Genomic DNA, 19,649 nt, shown 5'->3' on the forward strand with positions numbered 1-19,649 from the left:
TCAATGTCTTGCTTTGTTGTATCTGTTTAACGTGGTATTGTTTTCGGGAAAACAGGATTGTTTATCACATCTATCGGTATATCAAAATAAGTCTTTTTCGTACACAAAGGTTTGCGTAGTAAACATTTTTACATGTTATTCTCCACTGGTCGATTCAGTTTTACAAAAACTGTCTTGCGTCCTTTTCCCTCAATGTCATTGTCGCCCGTACTTTTGTACATATCGTTTGTATCGTACTCGTCCAATCACGCTTGATATCTTACATTTCATTTTATAATTACATCTATACATTATACCACTCGTACGTTACGCGCTATGAGATCACTGCTCACTGCAAACGTGAATTTGTGCGCATTTATATGAATTATGTTGTGTTCGGATCGCGTATGTTCTCTCAAAAGCTTCATTCGTCACCTGGAGTAGTCGGTGATATATTTGTTCGTTTTTTTGCGTCATTGGAACAAGCGAATCTTACCATTGTCGTCGCATTGTGACGCATTATAAAGGATGTGTGACGTAATACAAGCATTTAAAACGAAAAAGATTTGTGTTCTAAGAAATGTTTCAAACAATGAAAATGTAATGTTTCAAACATATAATCATGAGAGTTTTACATGTCGGCCAATCCACAAGTCCCAAAGGTTAGGGTTATTGGAACCAATCGTCAGTGAAGCTGTTTGGTCCGACCATGCGAAGCTAATAAACTTCATGGGGATAGATGTGCGAGATGGTGTGGGTTCTAATCCCAATACGGGTGTATATGAAATAAAGAAAAGCCGAACAGCTGAAAACAATGCTTCAAAACTACAGGCTCTAATTGGAGATTGGGTTTTTTATGCCTTATTACTCAATCAGAACGCAAAAAGCGCGGTTGGTTCTCATGAAACACCCCCAGGGAAATTCGCGTGCTTGTTTCTTCAATTCTCCTGTTTATTAGGGTCCCTGCAACGCAAATCAAAACGCTGATTAAGATTGGGAAACGTTTTTCTCTTCGCCTTCAATCCAACAACGTGTTGTTTCATTCGCTCAAGTTTTCACAAAGGAAGGTTGTGCTTGGTTTCATCAGGTGAGTCTTCCCATAATGTTTTGTAGTATTTGTATTACGATAGTTAATTAATTTAAAAGGGGTTGTATAATATTCTTTAGATCGATCCCAACATTTGCATGCTCGTTGTTGTGTTTTGTGATGTGATTTGGCTTGCTTTGCATGTTTGTCACTGTCACGCATCACGTGTTCCTACTATAGCATAGGAAGAACACTAATATGGCGCCTAGCCCTAGTTAAAGCCGCGCGCGTAGCGAATGAGGATCACGTGATGCATATTCTCGTAACGTTGGGGTCGCATCCGCCTTAGTTGAACATAATACAGATCCTTACAATGCCTCCTTGTTACAATGAACTTTTAACATAGGTTAATGACTGAGTATTCTTGTTTTTGCATGTGGCAACGGAGAGGTCATAATTCAATGTTTAAAGCGACCTTGGCGGTAAGATTAATCTGCAATTGTTCCTTTTGATACGGATTCAAATTTGGCAATTTTTTCAGACCCTTCATGCGTGGACGAGCAGGCGGTTTGGTATGAATTCAATATGAATACTTTGCATTAAATTCATTGGATTTGATCAATACAATTGAATGGAGAATTCATTCGCGAAGAACGTTTCTTTTAGGTCAGTTTAATATTAATTTAAGTCTTTAAACAAACTATTAGTTACAATTCTAAGCAAGTGGAACCAAAAAATAATTTTGTGACCTGCTCACAGTGACAATTTTATTTTTAGGAAATCCTAACCTCAAAACAATGCATTGTAGCCATGTATGTGTGAAGTAATCATGGCCACACAATCACTCAATCATCATCAATGAAGACCTACTGCAAGAAGATTTTTACGTATATCGGTTGTGCATTTTTACCTCGTATTCGCACGATTTTCCACTTGTTCCATTATCAGAAATTAGGTTGAGGTTTACAAGGTTTGTAGCTCTTCTTCTGGGTGCACACAGAGGTAGTGCTACAAATGTTGCAAACGCGGACAGTCGGACGATGATAGCAGGATAGTGTGAAGTTTTATTAGCGTATTTGAACTGAATTCTTTGGGGAGGTCGACTGGGTCGGCGTGCATCGCATCAAAATCCGGCGTAAATAAATTCAAAAACAACCGTCTGTCTTTTTAAAATGTTGTCCGAATGTTTAGATGAAAAATTAACCAAAACTAATGAACAATTATTAGAATGTGTGCCAAAATATGCGCATAGAATCGTTTGCAACTATCATATATGTATAAATTAGATGTAGTTTTGGCCAAAAACTGGGTATATGTGAATGATTCATCTGAATGTGATTACCAGAAAATTTAAGGCATTACAGCCAGCAAGTTATTCAATTTTGGAAAAATTTAAACAGTCGTGTTAGTGTTAAATTGTGCATAGAATCGTTTGCAACGATCATATATGTTGGAATTAGATGTCGTTTTGGCCCAAAACTGGGTATATACTCAAGAAAATCGCAGTGAATGATTTATCAGAAATTGATTACCAGGAAATTTAAGGCAATACATCCTGGAAGTTAATTAAATTCGAAAAATTTTAAACAGTCGTGTTGGTGTTAAATTGTGCATAGAATCGTTTGCAACAATCATATATGTTGGAATTAAGCGTCGTTTTGTCTAAAAACTTGTTAAACCCACCCTAAAAATTGCAGTGAATGATTTATCAGAATGTGATTACCAGAACTTAATAAGGCACTATCCAGGAAGTTAATCGTTTTATTGTTAAATTGTGCATAGAATCGTTTGCAACTATCACATATGTTGGAATTAGGCGTCGTTTCGGCTAAAACTCCAGAAAATTGCAGTGAATGATTTATCAGGAATTGATTACCAGAAAGTTTAAGGCACTACAGCCCAATTAACAGGCAGTCGTGTTGGTGTTAAATTGTGCATAGAATCGTTTACAACTATCATATATGTTGGAATTAGATGTCGTTTTGGCTAAAAACTGGTTAAAACCCCCCAAAAATACAGTGAATGATTTATCAGAATGTAATTACCAGAATTTATAAGGTGACACAGCCAGAATTTTTAAAAATAAATTTCAAAAAATAAAATATATTGGGTACTATGGTCCACTGCTCCATCCGGGTTACTTTTGTGGGAGTACCTCATTACGAAAGATATTTCTGAAATCACTTCTGAAAGCATATACGAATATCTTATCGACGTTTAAATCAAGAGATGAAGATTATAGCACAACGTTTCACCACACTACGGTAAGAACCTGCCGAAACATGGTGCCTATAACTACATTCAAACGATTTTTCTTACTTTATGTTTAAACTATCAGCTGTGGCCGCAGTGCGTTCAGTCGTGAGGTGAGTATAGCGCTTAGTAGCAGTGATAGAGGTTACTGGTTCGAATAACTCTGCGCCTGTTTCTTTATTTACTTTCAACGATAACTATAGTGACAAAAGGGCAACTGCAGCGCTAACCCAGCGTGTGTCCTGATGGTCTGGTGGTCAAAAGAACATGTCACAATTATTCTGGTCCCGATATCGAACCTCCGTGTAAACCATGGCTCGGTTGTTTCAGAGCAGCAACAGGAATTCAACGTCTAAGTCTCTTTTTTGACTTTTCCAATTTTAAGTAAAAATATAAACTTAGGTAACACTTTGACCACAACATTTCGTCACCAGACTTGGTGTAGAGGTTAACGTCCCCATCACACGATACTATGCACCAGAGTTCGAACCCCGGTAAAGTTCAAATTAATTCACTTCGCTTCGGACAAGTTACTTTTAGGTTAAAACTATGCACCAAGAAACTTAAGAGGGCAATTACTTTCCTAAACCCTCGTCACCAGCCGTGGTGTAGAGGTTACCGCCCCCCTCTATTGATGCTCTGCACCACAGTTCGAACCCCGGTAAAGTTAATACTTCTTTCCCGGTAACCGTTAATTCACTTCGGGTTCGGACTTATCCCACTCTAACTAAATTCTTCCCGCTGGTGTCACCTCTCCGTGTGTGTGCCTGTCACGGATGGGTAAAAGTAATTCGGTAATTATCTCCCCCACCCCCGTTAACTCACTGAAATCAGGCTAAGGATCGCGGCCAGGTAGCCCTGCGTTTAGTCAGGCTAAGAAGTCCCCGCTTCTGAGTTGGCCACCGAGATCCGAAAACACACCTTATGCTCCATCAGGGAGCGCCCCACCAGGGGGCAAGTGTCCCATCAGGGGGCATAGGCAGGTGGCCAACTCAGAAGCGGGTGCATGAGGAGATTAGTCAGCCAATGATTTTGCAAAATTTAAGAAAAATTTGTGTATGTCCCCTTGTTTTTTCTTGATTTTTTGTTTAGGTTAAGTTAGTTTTTATCAACCATGCGATGACGACTGCGATGATAGTTGGGTTAATCCCGGGGCCTTACGATTAATTCATTGGGATAGCGGTGACAGATGGGTTAATCCCGGGGCCTTACGATACTGGAGAGCATGTCATGGTAATTACCGGGACAGTTGTTATTTGTTACTGAAAGGCATTACATGAATTACATTATGGTTGGTGGGTTAAACCCGAGCGTTACAGTGGCGATAGTGATGGAACTTATATCATGTTGGGTTAATCCCGGGCCTTAAGATAATGCAGAGTAAGGTTCTGAATTTTTTCTCACTGTTACTGACTGCTTGAAGATTTGTTAACATGGAGATATTTGTTTATTTAGAGTGAAGGAGATTATGTTATGGAATCAGACCTCCGTATTAAGGAGGATCGCCAGTTTAAGTTTAAGAGGATAGTTCGAACCCAATGTGACTTATCGGTTATGGAGAAAGATGTTAACTTTACCGGGGTTCGAACTCGGGTGCAGAGCATTACATGAATGTGACTTTAACCTCTACACCACAACTGACGACGGTTCGTTGGAGACGGAGTTGTCGTTATAACTTTTGTTTAAAGTATTTTTTGAAAAAACAATGGGCGCAAATTTCACAGCGAGGTTCGAACCGTGAACTTCGTCCTAATGTGAATAGTAAGGAATCTTAACCACCAGACTAAACCGGGAGACGTTTGCATCATTTCTACACATTACAGTTGAATCCATTTAACCCTCGTTGGGTGATATTCAAGACACACTTAAAAACAATTGCACCCTTAAATGAATTTAAAGCAAGAAAAGTGTGTCAGGTCAGTTAGTGTCTGGAGTAGTTTGTGCAGCAGCAGGTTATAGGGTAAGCGGTAGGTTACAGGTTCAGAACTCCCTGACGTCGTGTCGATCATTGACTGGAGCATCAACGGAAAAGATAAAGGATTGGATCATGTGCGAAACAACACTTATACCATGATGATGTGCAATCTACCAAAAGCGCGCAGGATAAAAAATTGAAATAAAAAATACGTTAATATGTGATTAGTAAATCAAATCTGGATCAAAAAAACCAAAGGCCCCTGGCAGGCTGTCGATCGCACACCGTATCAATAATAATGTATTAAAATCCAAACACAGCGATCGGAGAAATTTACCAAAATGGAGAAACTGATGATGCCGTTTTAGGCGAAATATATTTTTCTCTAAATAAATCGATCTGAGCTGTCTGAAGATCGCTGTGTTTGGATTTTAATACATTATTAAATACGTTAATAATTTTATGATCAGTTGATTTTAAGGATTTGTTTTTCGTCTCATTTTTACCAGTTATGTGCATTTGGTTGTAATGGCCAATGTGTCGCAAACACATAACTCTAACTCTTTATTTTCCGACTTTAGTTTTTTGTGCCCAACCTCGCATTCATGCTGGATTACTACTTATTTTGTCTCCAAATAGTTGGTCCCCCCAAACTTTGCTTTTGGCGGAATAAAAGGTTTCGATTTTTTGGGTCCCAATCGTATGTTGTCGTATAACCGTGAAGTGTCGACCAAGCCGTACTTATGATGCAACACTTCAACGCGCCTCATATCAACAGCGATTTGCATGTTAGCTGCCTCATGCTACCACATAAATAAGGATTCATGGTCGTGTTAGTGAATAATCCTGATTCAATAACTCACTTGTACCACATACCACGCGAGTCCTGCTTCCTAATCAGGTGCGAGATGTTAATTTTGTTCGTGCCGGAGCGTTACGGCAATAAAAAAAAACACAAATTGTGTGAAGGCGGTTCTTGCTTACTACTATCATTTGCTTGTAGAGGTCCAAGCAGCGCTACAACCTGTGGGGGAATGGGTTGCATGTTAGTCGTTTAAAATTTTACATCTTTGTTTTCCTACTTCTCACCGCGGTGTTTATTGTTTTTATCCCTACATAATCGAACATGTGCTAGTTTCTATTATTTTGCATTCTGCAGCAGAAAATGTCGTTAGATGCATTTAATTTTTCCAAGCCTGTTTTTTTCAGTGACAATGACGATGCCAATGAGTATGCGATAAACTGAAACGAAGCGCTTCGAAGACCTTAGCGTGGACAACAAACTCGCTTGCTAAAAAGGATGTCCTTTTATTGTAATATATTACGTCTCCCTTTTTCCCTTTTCTAAACCAACAAACATATTTCCCCCTTTTTTTTATTTACGCTGTGTTTTTGTGTTTGCGCAAAAGACATGTGTTTTTTCGCTACTTTTTGTGCAACCGATTTTAAACAGTTGAATCGCATACCGCAAGTTAGCGTAACCATCCTATGCTCTGTGTTCACAACGTTGAAAGCAACACCGCCGTGTGCACCCGGCGGTTCAGCTATAAACGTCGTGAACGTAGTTTTCTAACTTACAACACAAACAATGCCGCGCCACCACAACAGAAATCATACAACAGCGAAGTAAATACACAAGCGTTACGATTAAAAAGGTGAAATAATCTTCCACGAACACACATCTGTCTTTCCAGAGTAGGTGATGTAGTTGCTGTGTTGGATTTTTAGAAATCGGATTTAAAACCATATTCGCAAGTATGAAAGCAAATAACGATTCCATATACCTGTAATGACAAAATTTAACAGTTTGTTAGTAAACACGTTACGTAAATTTAACGCAACACTGACCTGAAGTGAAAAAACTGGGCAAGTCTGTTCATTATTTGTCAAATTTAAACGCCAAGCAACAAAGAAAATTCCAATTTATATTAGTTATTATTCAAGTGGAAAACAAGAGTCCGGGTTTGTTTCATTCTGAAAAAAAAGTTAATGATAAAAAATTGCCATGTTTTCTGATACAAACGAAAGTAACAACTCACCAATAGATTAAAGATGCCTCACCAGAGCTGAATCATATTGTCCAGGTTGCAGCATGTAAAATAAAATGTAACACAGTTATAAATATTGCTATAATTTTACTAGGAGCTATTCACTACATATAATACGAGGTATTTTTCCCAGTCGTTCCATCATATTCGATCCCAACATCACGAGAATGTGCATAGCGTGATCCTAACTAAAACGCACGTGTTTTAACTGCGATTTGGCGCCATGTTATTAGTGCTTATGCTAGTGTTGGAAAACAAACAATCATGCAAGGCAAGCAAAGTCACACCACAAAATAGAACAACGAGCAGCATGCAAATGTTGGGATCGATCTAAAGAACAACCTTAACAGGCCTTTAAATTAATTAAATGTTACAAAAGATTAGGCAAAATTAACCCCTCACCTGATGAAACCAAGCACAACCTTTCGTTGTAAAAACTTGAACGAATGAAACAACACGTTTTTTAGATTTAACGCGAAAAACGTTTTCCAATCTTAATCAGCGTTTTGGTATGGGCCGCAGGGGCCATGATATAGAGGAGCATCAAAGAAACCAACAAGCACGCAAATTTCCTTGCTCGATGTTTCGGGTGTGACGGTGTTTCTTGAAGAAACCGTGCCCCTTAAGCAAAGTTTGTGGCGTTCCCTATGAGCAATCAGCTCTGAAGGAATGTTTGTTGGGTTTGGACAAGAGAAAAGGAGGAAAAACAGAAGAAAATGTAAAGTTATCGTATTCGTGTTTACCTGTGAAACTCTTACAAATTAATCTGTTTTGAGTCATTAGATACCAACAATTTTTTTTAAATTAATTCCAGTCTAATATTTGGTGCATGGCAACGGTTGGTGAATGGCTGACGTACGTCACGCTTGACTGATCAAAGAGTGTTTTAGCTGCTGTCAGTGATGATTTTTGAACAGATTTATCAGTAAGTTTCAAAGTGTAGGCTGAGGCGTATTTAAAAACCTACCGAACTAATCAATGTGTATAGTTTTAGTACATTTGCATACAATTGCAGACAAAGCTTAACACAAACCATCAGTTTCGTATTGCTTCGCTCACTCGTGCACCAGCCAAAGGGAAATATAGCGCAGACATTTTGCTTGATAAGGGAAAAACAAAAAAACTATCCTACATCCCGGAAATTAGCCACCAGTGAAACAATGGAAATACGGTTTATGCCAGAGATCCCCCACAAGTACTTTTTACGAAGGGAGTAATACATGCTACGTATACATTTCTATTGCAGACAGACCTACAAATATTTAATATAGCTTTTCAAAGGCTAGTGCAAAATGAAACAATCATCTGCAGTTTTGACTGAGGTTAGCAACATGTTTTTAGCTGTATGTAATATGGGAAGGGTAATGTGTTGTTTGCATTCACGAACTTTGTCCTGATAAGGTCAATCGCTTGACGAACGAAACGCCGATCAAACAAATGGTTCCTTTGCCAGTAGAGCTTAAAAACTGGTAGCGTCAGCAGCAAGTTATTTAATGTTAAACAGATGCTGTGTTTACTGCTATATCCTACTCTACTGCATAAGAGCTATTGCTTTGAACCCCAAGGTTGCAAATCTCAATAGGTTTTGGTTTGTCGAGTTCCAAAACACACTGGTGTGTGCATATTGTGATAGGACAATTCATATGGCCGTTGTAATTGCCTTTAAAAATATGCAACCAAATTAGAATGCTTGGTGTTGAAAAAGTTCATCACAAGGCCAAGAAACGTTATTTTATCAATCATTTATTCCTTTGCAATGCTGTTAAACATTCACTTACCCGATGTGAAAACCTAATTATAATTTACGAAACACTAAAAATATTTTCCAATTTTAGGGACAAACCCCTGGCTGTTATATGAAGACACGATACGTTCTTGCGGGAATGATCACCCTCGGTGTTATCAACGTCTTCTCATTGAGAAACGGAATCAACGTTGCAATACTCGCTATGGTACGTATATTTCGGGCTACAGCACAACGCCAACACCAGTTGTGTCAGCTCACATCGGACGTGATCGTTAATACGCCATGTCTGCAATGCTATTCCATTTTCCATGCTTGTCACATCAAATGCAATGTAACAAGAGAAAATTTATCGTCCCTGTAATCCGTCAAAATGAACTTGGGAATGATAAAATCGTGCGTAATTTGGAAGACTGTTGTCATTTATAATCGAGAAAGTCATACTTAGTGTAAAGTTAGCTCTGCAGCAATTTGCATTGATAAAAGTCACTTTTTCTCAAACAGGTTGACACCACATCTAACGCCAGCACATCCAACTACTCTTATGAAAGCGATTGCTTCGCAGCAAACGAAACTGTCTCGAAAAGCACGAGGGTAAGCAATGTACGCTTTGGAAGATGTTGGTACTGAGTGCCAGCAACACGAATATTAAGGCATGAATTTAGGACTGTTTGGTGATTCTAAGAAACTACCAAAATAACAGATCCAAAAGATTGTACAACAGAACTTGTTGGCGTGCGCATTTGACCTAGAACATGTGTCTCTTACACTGAGTACATATAAGCTACATTTATCAAATATACATTGCTTCGCAACCAGAAGATGTCAAAAAAACCTTGCGTAGCACGACATCTCTTAATAAGATTTGGCAGAAACCCAATATGAACTTTTTCCTTAGTCCTCGCCATAGTTGTTTTAATGCTTTCTTGACGCGACGACTTTGTGGTTTTATCGTTGCCAATGCAATTAATTATTGTGTTCTATTTATATAATCGATCGCTGGGCCTACTCTGTAAAATATGATTTTTGTTATTCACAGGTTGGCGAATTTCACTGGACGATTTCTCAGCAGACTTTGGTCATAGCGAGTTATTACTACGGCTACATGTTCATGAACGTACCGGGAGCATTGCTGGCTAAACGCTTCGGAATCCGGTTGGTCTTCGGATTAAGCGGACTTGTCACATCAACGTTGACTCTGCTGATACCGACATTGATACGACAGAGCATATATTTGCTCGTTGCCGTCCGGACCATCATAGGATTTTTACATGTACGGTATCTGCATAGCCCACTGTAGCCTACCTACATCTTTGAAGGCCACGTTTTGTGTTGAAGTTCGTACAAATAGGCTTGGGGTCATTCGAATCTAACTTGGTAGTTCATACCAGTTAGATTCGAATGGCCCTCAGCCTATTGCTGAATGCGTCAAATTTTGAAAAACACGAGACACTAAGACCATACCAGCGTTTGCATATATCAAAATTTATATTGCACTATTTGTGGTACCCTACTAATCGATATTAATCGTTCAGAATACTGTGAAAAATTTGCCGCCATAAGGTCTCTATCTATGAATGGTCTGATCTATTTCTGACCTGCAGGAAATAAGCTACCACATGTTAAACCCCACATCAACATAAACCATAAGGCGTCAAAAGGCAGAGAAAATTTATGTCGCTTCGCAGGGCGTTACTTTTCCAACCACTATCACAGCGTGGGGATTATGGGCGCCTCCGTTGGAAAGAAGCAGATTGGTGTCGGTCACCTTTGGCGGTTTTTCGATGGGGAATTGTCTGATATTCCCCATAGTAGGCATGATTGTGAGTTCGGTTGGTTGGGAAGCTTCATTTTACGTTACAGGTAAGTCGTGGCATTTTTTCTGACAATTGTGTAAGGTTACAAGATTGATCCAAAGCAAAAGACCTGGTTGCGTGTTCCTGACAAACATTATTTATCATACTTACTTCTCTGCATGTTGTACAATTTCCTCAACGAAAAACAGATTCCCTTCATTGAAACAGACAAAGCACACACAGACTGAAATATTGACTTATTTCGCACAGGAGCATTTGGGGTAGTGTGGTCCCTATGCTGGTTTGCATTGATCCATGACAGCCCAGCACAGCACCCGCGAATTTCAGAGCAGGAGAGGAAATATATTCAAGAAAGCATCGGGTTGCAAAATGTAAATACATCAAGCTTAGAAATAATTTATACCTCGAGTCATGTAACACTGCAACAAACGATTATACCCAAAAGATTTGTACAAAATAAAACAAGTTTACTCCATTACTATCCAATAGTAAAAGATTACATCTAGACAGACTAACTCTGCAAGATCTTCTACGTTTAAATGGTAAACTTAGGTTCCTAGAAGAAACAAAGGAGTGCCTTGGAAAGCTATTGCTACCTCCCCACCATTTTGGGGAACCTTAATTGCGCATATGAGTGACAATTGGATAACACTATGTTTAACGTCACTCGGCCCCATGTATATCGCAAGAGTACAAGGTTTCGACGTCAAGTCGGTGAGTGATTCTATGACACGTATGATTTTCCGCGAGCAATTACATATGGCTTAATAATTTGAATGCTTATTTAGATTGGGTTTAACGCAAGCAAAAATTAAACTAAATAGGCCTAACTCCCTTTGTTACAGGCTGGTTTTTTCTCCTCACTACCATTTCTCCTTCGTGTGATTGTAACACTTTTGTGGGGATTCATTGCAGATGGACTTATCACAACCAAAGTATTGTCTTTGTTGACAGTTCGAAAGGTGAATATATGCATTATTATGTTGCACTGCGTAAATATGACAGGACTTATTTGAAATAGGTGGTGAAAGCATCGTGACCAAAAAGGGATTGGTTTTACTTGTCAAATAAACTTTTCGTTGTCTTTTAATTTGAATGATACAAAGAGTGGGATTAAATTAGACAGGACACTTGTTGTGTTTTAATTTTGTCATTCAAAAATGTTTGACAGATATCATCAACAACTCCATTGCTACTATCAAGTATTTCACTAGTGGCTGTGATATATTTGGGATGTACAACATATCCTGTTGTTATTCTACTGGCATGTGCAGTCGGAATACTGGGAATGACAAGTAATCAATTTTTAAAATTTAAGGTGTTAAAACAATACATTAAAAAAAATTATTAGATAGCTAAATAAAGATAATATTTACACTGATTCATGTTTTAGCATCTGGACTTACCTGCTCATACTTGGATTTAGCACCGATTTATAGTGGTGTTATATATTCCATATCAAATACTTTCAACTCCGCAATTGGGTTCATTGCTCCTCAGGTTTCTGGGCTTTTCTTGGTTGATAATGTAAGCAATTCAATTAATTGTTATTCTGTTATCCGTCTGATTAATTCTAAGAATAAAAAGACTGGCCCATATTGTTATTAACATTGTCATGTTTGAAATACGTTTCGGCAAGAACTTATGCCATCATCAGTTTGAATGACGCGGTTGGTGTAGTTCCGTTATTATACAGAGTTGACCTGACCGATGTCACAGATAGACTTTTTATTCTCAGAATTATCAGGAAATCCGTGATTTGTGTTCCTACGTCTGATTAAATTATGTTTCTATCTTAACTTTTTACTTTTAGTTTGTTAAACAATCCTGATTAGTTTAAATACGTGCTGCAAAACTGTTCTGACGTTAATATGACAAAATGCTTAGCTCAAATACTTATTAACTCTTACACTTTTCAGTCCCTGGGCAGCTGGCAGAAAGTTTTCTGGTTGGCAATTGGCATTGCAATATTTGGGGCACTCTCATTTCTTTTCCTTGCCAAAGCACATGTACAGTCTTGGGCTATGGAGAAAATAAAAAACGGAGGTCGGCAAACAATAATATTACAAGCACACACCAATTCCACAATACTTTTTTACAGAGGAAATTGATGATAAACCACTAATGGAAATGAGGGAATCAAATGCATGAACAACAGTGCAGAAGATTTTTTCCAAACATTCCTCAATGTGGTGCTGATATTTCCGTCTGACATTTTGACGACTTTTTATCTAACTTAGTTTCAACTTTCTATAAGTGATAAACAGAAACCGGTGTGAAATTATTACGTGGAAAAATTGAGTGAATATTCGAAATTATCAGGTTATTTAATATGCAAATACAAAATGAGGATACGCTGTAATTAATAGTTTCGTTATCACGCCAGGTATTTCCTGTATGGAAGTGGATCCCACTTTAACAAACCGATGACGCATTCATCCCTAATAGAATATAATAACGACGCACTCGAAAAAAGTTATGTCGAATGTTTTTGAGAGTCATAAAATCTAGCGTAGTGGAATAATTTGTTTATTTTACATCGGTACAACAGCAACACTAAAATCTTCCTTGGTGAAAGCTTGAACGGCTCTACCCTTTACATTGAAAGTGAACAAAGAAGTTTTAATCCTCGTGTTGTTTTTGGCCGCAGGGAACCATGCTCTGTTTATTTTGGGGATATAAAATTGTTTGTGTTCCGAATGAGAAATCAGCCCTGAAGAATTATTTGCAGACGTCGGACGCTGCAAAAAAAAAAAACTTTATGGCAACAAGGGTGCAAAATTACTTAGTTTTTGTTGTACTTATTTTCAATTGCTAAAATAATCGAATAAAATGACAAACCGCGCATTATTTCTATTGGTAAAATATCTCTTGGCATGAATTGTGCGCATGGCTGACGTACGTCATGCTTGATTGAACAGAGAATGTTTCAGTTCTTTCCTGTGGTAATTTGGGCTCCCTTGGGAGGATAGAGCTATGAGTGGGTTTTAAGATGCATTTTAGCTGAATGTGGATTGGCCGACCCAACCAATGTTAAGCCTTCTGAAACATCAATAGGCAGCAGAGTTGCAACTATATCTGTCATAACAGACTGTATTTTTCGTCACCTCATCCTGTTTTGCGCATCGTTTAGCAGCAGTAAAAGGAAAATGCAGCGTTAACCTTTCGGTTGTTAGCAGAAAAATATAACAACCGGGAAATGTATATGTCTGGCATTATATTACCTCCCAGTATCACAAAGGAAGCGTCAATTATTTCATTTCAGTAGAGCTAAAATGCCAGTGGCGTGAAAGTATTGACACAGACATACAGGAACTTTCAGGCATACATGAACTTCCATCCGTTGACAAAAGTACCAAAGCGTGCTCAGTTTACACAGCATTCTGATTTGTGCATGTTTACCAATAGCTTGTTAAGGAAAATAATAGGATGGAGCCGTCAACTGCACAGTTAATGGAGGTCAGTAATTTGTTAAAACTTATTTTGGCGAAGGAAATTTGGTCATTGGAATATTATTATGGTAGTTAAATTGCCTTAGGGCATTTGGTTCGAACCTCGGGCAATCTAATCACCAATCTTCATTGGCGACTTTGTCGATCGCGTTTCAAAGTATATGTGGCCGTTCGCCTAATTCAATATTGCGGAAAATTACAACAATAAACTTATTAGCCTCTACATAGCGTTGTCCATGTTTAAATCTGGACAATTCATTTCAATTCATTATGAAATATTTTCCACGTAGGGGAAAACCCCTGGCTGTTACGTGAAGACACGATACGTTCTTGCAGGAATGATAACCCTCGGTGTTATCAACGTCTACTCGCTGAGGAATGGAATTAACGTGGCAATACTCGCAATGGTAAGTCAATGTGAAATTTTTGTGCCCCTGCGTGTTTCCGTGTGATTCACTTGTTGCGTTCCACCTGATGAAGTCTCGCCGCATGGCAGACGAAACGTCGTAAAAATACAGTACGTTTATGCCAGAAGATCACTACATTTTTAATTGTAAATCATTGTGTTTCGAGCTATAGCACAACACTAGTCTTATTTCTACACAAGCTTACATTAGGCTTGTTCATTGAAACGCCTTAAAACACACTCAAGACCTATTTAAAGGGAGGGTTTGAATTTCGTGTAGCAACACTCCTTCTTTTCCATTGTATTATCGGCACTTACTGAGATAGACCAATTAAAGGAATAAGTGTTGTAAAACGAGATTTCGCGTGACACTCTTTGCCTTATCAGGTCACATTCCCTATAGTAAATATGTGTAGTCTATACATAAACTGAAAACGTGCATATATGCAAAAGAATGTTACCACATATCTCTCAAAAGCTTGCACGAAAGTCAAAATATTTAGAATTTAAATTAATAGATTGTATTTTTTGTCATTCAGGTGGACACCACATCAAACACTAGCACATCCAACTACTCTTACGAAAGCGAGTGCTTTGCGCCAAACGAAACAGTATCAAAAACATCGAGGGTTAGTAAATACATGTCTAATGCTGTGCGTATATGTCCAACGACATTAATACAAGTGTATGGTGATTTGAAACTATGGCCAATATGGCAGATAAAAAATTAAGCATGGTAAAAACGTATTTTAGTCTATTTGTGCTTTTGTTTGGCAGCATGACGCTACGTTTATTGCAGCGCCTCTTAATCAGCTAAAGCTGAACAACATCTTGCTATATTATTGTGTAATATACACCCGACCCGATTATAGGTTTATATATCTGCCTTTCTCTTAATTTCTAAGACATCGTGTAAAGTAAATTTATCTGACTTTTTATAAAGGTTGGCGAATTTCACTGGACGATTTCCCAGCAGACCCTGGTCTTAGCTTGCTACTATTATGGCTACATGTTCATGAACGTACCAGGAGCACTGCTGGCTAAACGCTTCGGAATCCGCTTGGTCTTCGGAATAAGCGGACTTGTCACATCAACGTTGACACTGCTGATACCAACATTGGCACGACAGAGCATATACCTCCTCATTGCCATGCGGACATTTATAGGATTTTTGCATGTACGGTATCTTCATAGTCCACTTGGCACAATCGTACTTTGTTTTGCAGCAGTCCAAAAGACATAAAATCACCATCCGCCTATATCATAATTATGTCAAATTTTGTATAATCTTAAAGACAAAAATGAGCCCGTGGCCCAATGTTAGCGCATAACGTTCGCACTCGGCATCTCTGGAAATGTCACTTCTGCGAAAAGATCTTGATAAAAACTTGACTTCCCCCATTTTATCGCTTTGGAAATAGTATATGCTCCTTCCCGCCAAAGCGTACATTGGCATAAAACCAAAACGCCTACTAAGCAAGAATAGAATTTCGAGCAAGCTCATTTGCACTTGCTTCGCAGGGCGTTACTTTTCCAACCACAATCACAGCGTGGGGATTATGGGCGCCTCCGTTGGAAAGAAGCAGATTGGTGTCGGTCACCTTTGGCGGTTTCTCGATGGGGAATTGTCTGGTATTCCCCATAGTTGGCATGATTGTGAGTTCGGTTGGTTGGGAAGCTTCATTTTATGTCACAGGTAAGTGGACATTCGACAAAAGCGTGCCCGAAACATTTCAATGTACTTGGTTGATCGGATGCAAAAACAGTGTGTTGCGAATGATATTGGTAAACCTTTGCTGTTATCTGTACACCTTCCTACACGAAAAGCAGGATGTGTGGGACAAAGCAACACACTGTAGTAGTAACGCAGTTATGTTTCATGCAATGGCATGATCGGCAGAATCGCAAAGGTCCTTGCTTGGCGATCACAGCTATCGTATCAACGATATAGTGTCATTGCGATCAATTCCACTTTTACTGTATCAGCAACTTGTTTTATTATTAAACCGTGGTTAATATGCCAGCCACACAATATTATATGTGTAATAGCCTATAGTATATACATGTAGCCAGACACAAAACTCCAATCATTTAAGCACATAACGTGTGGAATGGGGCTCTTTATAGTACACCTTGATAAACGCACATATCATGCTTTAAACAATCAAACTGAAATATTGACTGATCACACAGGAGCATTTGGGATAGTGTGGTCCCTATGCTGGTTTGCATTGATCCACGACAGCCCAGCAGAACACCCGCGAATTTCAGAGCAGGAGAGGAAATACATTCAAGAAAGCATCGGATTACAAAATGTAAATACATATAACTTAGCAAAAATTTGTAACTCGAGCCATGCAACACTGCAACAAACGACATGCTCACTGTCAAACAGTCGCGTCTAAAGATAATATAAACATCAACACTATCATGTGTTAAAACATTTTTTGGGGAGCTTTGCGTTTTCAAAACATATATGGGTTTACTTTACAAGTTAAACGCACTAGCCATGTACAAATGCTTGGGGTGGGGCATGTGTTGTGGTGTAGAGTTTCGTTTCAAAAGCAATAGTAAGAGAAAAACCAACCCTGCAAGGCCACTTATATGTTTATTGTAAAATTAGATTCCACAAGAAAATAAAGCAGTGCCTTGGAAAGCAATTGCTACTTCAATTCCATTTTGGGGAACCTTTCTGGCACATATGAGTGATAATTGGACAACACTGTGCTTAGCGTCACTCGGTCCAATGTATCTTGCTAGAGTACAAGGTTTCGACGTCAAGTCGGTGAGTGATTCTGTGGTACCCGTGATTTACCGGTTCAACTCTATTCTTTGTTTTTTTCGGAGCCATGACATTCTAATTTTTTTTCTACCATTTCACAAAAATAAAATGAATTGAAGATCAATGCAATATTTGATTTGATGTTTGAAAGTAAGTATATAATGTGAGACAAAAATGTTTTCCATTGCGCAAAGGTTGCGACAAGCGCCGTCATATTGCTTATATTATTATGCACTTGCACCTGGTTTGTGAAGTACAACTTCAAAAAGTTGCTTGAATCTCTTTATGTTTACATATACTGGGCTCACACATAAGCAAGAATTAAACTAAATAACTACCCTTACCACAGGCTGGATTTTTTTCCTCACTTCCATTTTTACTTCGCGTGATTGTAACACTTTTGTGGGGAATGATAGCAGATGGACTTATCACAACCAAAGTATTTTCCTTGTTAACAGTTCGCAAGGTGAAAATATGAGTTATTTGCTTGTGTTGTACTCTGTAAATATAACATGACTTCTTTGAATTCGATATGGTGCCATTGCAATCAATTCCACTTTTACTTGACAAAGTCGATTTTCTTTTATCCTCAAAATTTTACCACTTTTCAATTGTTAAAAACTAAGACTATTAAGTTTACTGGGACCGTAGAAATCATTAACACTACCAAAAAAGTAATTATTTTTTTTATATGGATAACAGATATCATCAACAACTCCATTGCTACTATCATGCATTTCACTAGTGGCTGTTATATATTTGGGATGTACAACATATCCTGTTGTTATTCTACTGGCATGTACAGTTGGAATACTGGGAATGACAAGTAATCAATTTTAAAAATTTAAGGTGTTAAAACATTACATTAAAAAAAATTATTAGAAAGCTAACTAAAGATAATATTTACACTGATTCATGTTTTAGCATCTGGACTTACCTGCTCATACTTGGATTTAGCACCGATTTATAGTGGTGTTATATATTCCATATCAAATACTTTCAACTCCGCAATTGGGTTCATTGCTCCTCAGGTTTCAGGACTCTTTCTGGTTGATAATGTAAGCAATTCAATGAATTGTTATTTCTATTTTGTAAACATAAATGAAGAAACCTAACCTGGCCTACTGCTTTAGTTTTTACTCTCCAATAAATGTAATTATGTTTTAGTTTACCTTGTGTTTCTGAAATGTATTTGACAAACAACAGAATGCTAAAAACCTGGAAATACACCCTAAAAAGCATCACTCATTGCTCCTCCACAAACACAATTTTTTTTAAGTCCCTTGGGAGCTGGCAGAAAATTTTCTGGTTGGCAGTTGGCATTGCAATATTTGGGGCACTCTCCTTCCTTTTCTTTGCAAAAGCACATGTTCAGTCTTGGGCTATGGATGAAACTAAAACAGAAGGTCAGTACACCAATAATATCACAACCACACACCAATTTTACTGTACATTTTTTCAGCAGAACATGAAAACATCAAACCACTAATGGAAACAAAAGAAAAAAAATCTATAAACAACAGTGCAGAAGATTTTCATTGATAAATATTTCTGGCTTGGGTGCTTTTTTTCTATTGTCATAAGGAATAAAAACAAAATTTAATAACAAATTCAAAAACACACCAACAATGTTTGCCGCCCTTTTTCGTACGGTTACCGTATCCGAAGTTCATGTTAAGATTTTCAGAAGTTTAAAAAAAAAAATATGATTTGTCAATCATGCATTTAAATACTTTGTCTGAAAACCAACGATCGTAAGCATATAAATTGTCATTTTATCTTCAAAGTACATGCAGTTTTCACTAAAATAAATCAAATTGGCTTATTTGGTTACGTGAAATTGTGTACATACCGCTTGTTACGCATGAGTAAGTTTGGCTGCTGTTGATGTTGCTGGTTACACTGAGAAAGTCGCCCTGTTTTGTTTTGTTATGTGCTGTATCAAACCAGTTTACACTTTGGTAGGTTTGTAATTATGGGCTAAAAATGTACTGGTTGTTTTTTGAGACACTAAGATTGAAGGCTAGTGCTGAATTACAGGTTTTATGCCATTTGACTACAGCTTTAGTTATAATAAAGGGATGAAACTATTTGCCATCAGTCTTTTCACCATCTCAAAGTGCAAGTTAGATCTACAATTATAATCAAACAGAAAATGATATATTGTGTGAAGATATCTTTTTTAATTTTTTTTAAATTGTACTTGATTTAGTGGAAAAGTTCATT

General features: G+C 38.0%; 2 protein-coding genes across 4 annotated transcripts; both read left to right on the top strand.

Annotated features, from left to right (window-relative positions):
- Positions 1 to 9,066: 9,066 nt before the first annotated feature.
- LOC145909393 (sialin-like) lies at positions 9,067 to 12,934 on the top strand. Its single transcript, XM_082996783.1, has 11 exons — positions 9,067 to 9,174; positions 9,471 to 9,560; positions 10,006 to 10,239; positions 10,655 to 10,829; positions 11,033 to 11,154; positions 11,336 to 11,497; positions 11,629 to 11,745; positions 11,955 to 12,078; positions 12,177 to 12,310; positions 12,703 to 12,829; positions 12,885 to 12,934. The coding sequence occupies exons 1-11, from the start codon at positions 9,079 to 9,081 to the stop codon at positions 12,932 to 12,934; spliced, it is 1,431 nt and encodes a 476-aa protein (XP_082852909.1). The 5' UTR covers positions 9,067 to 9,078.
- Positions 12,935 to 14,000: 1,066 nt separating this feature from the next.
- LOC145908246 (sialin-like) lies at positions 14,001 to 19,484 on the top strand. 3 transcript variants are annotated; one of them, XM_082995480.1, is made up of 12 exons: positions 14,001 to 14,242; positions 14,526 to 14,642; positions 15,181 to 15,270; positions 15,585 to 15,818; positions 16,163 to 16,337; positions 16,835 to 16,956; positions 17,265 to 17,426; positions 17,773 to 17,889; positions 18,126 to 18,249; positions 18,348 to 18,481; positions 18,703 to 18,829; positions 18,886 to 19,484. In XM_082995480.1, the coding sequence occupies exons 1-12, from the start codon at positions 14,213 to 14,215 to the stop codon at positions 18,963 to 18,965; spliced, it is 1,512 nt and encodes a 503-aa protein (XP_082851606.1). In that variant the 5' UTR covers positions 14,001 to 14,212; the 3' UTR covers positions 18,966 to 19,484. The 3 variants fall into 3 exon arrangements, with proteins under 3 accessions (XP_082851606.1, XP_082851608.1, XP_082851609.1); XM_082995482.1 differs by having other exon boundaries at positions 18,889 to 19,484; XM_082995483.1 differs by having other exon boundaries at positions 14,572 to 14,642.
- Positions 19,485 to 19,649: the final 165 nt, after the last annotated feature.

The sequence above is a fragment of the Ascidia mentula genome, chromosome 7, assembly GCF_947561715.1.
Source record: "Ascidia mentula chromosome 7, kaAscMent1.1, whole genome shotgun sequence".
Lineage (NCBI taxonomy): Eukaryota > Metazoa > Chordata > Ascidiacea > Phlebobranchia > Ascidiidae > Ascidia > Ascidia mentula.

Excerpts from the sequence above, each read along its gene's own strand:
- LOC145909393 (XM_082996783.1), top strand. The coding sequence starts at position 9,079 with ATGAAGACACGATACGTTCTTGCGGGAATGATCACCCTCGGTGTTATC. Across the intron at positions 10,240-10,654 it reads CCATCATAGGATTTTTACAT|GGCGTTACTTTTCCAACCAC; the intron begins GTACGGTATCTG and ends GTCGCTTCGCAG. Across the intron at positions 12,830-12,884 it reads GGAGAAAATAAAAAACGGAG|AGGAAATTGATGATAAACCA; the intron begins GTCGGCAAACAA and ends ACTTTTTTACAG.
- LOC145908246 (XM_082995480.1), top strand. The coding sequence starts at position 14,213 with ATGGAGCCGTCAACTGCACAGTTAATGGAG. Across the intron at positions 15,819-16,162 it reads CATTTATAGGATTTTTGCAT|GGCGTTACTTTTCCAACCAC; the intron begins GTACGGTATCTT and ends CTTGCTTCGCAG. Across the intron at positions 16,957-17,264 it reads AAAGCATCGGATTACAAAAT|ATTCCACAAGAAAATAAAGC; the intron begins GTAAATACATAT and ends TTGTAAAATTAG.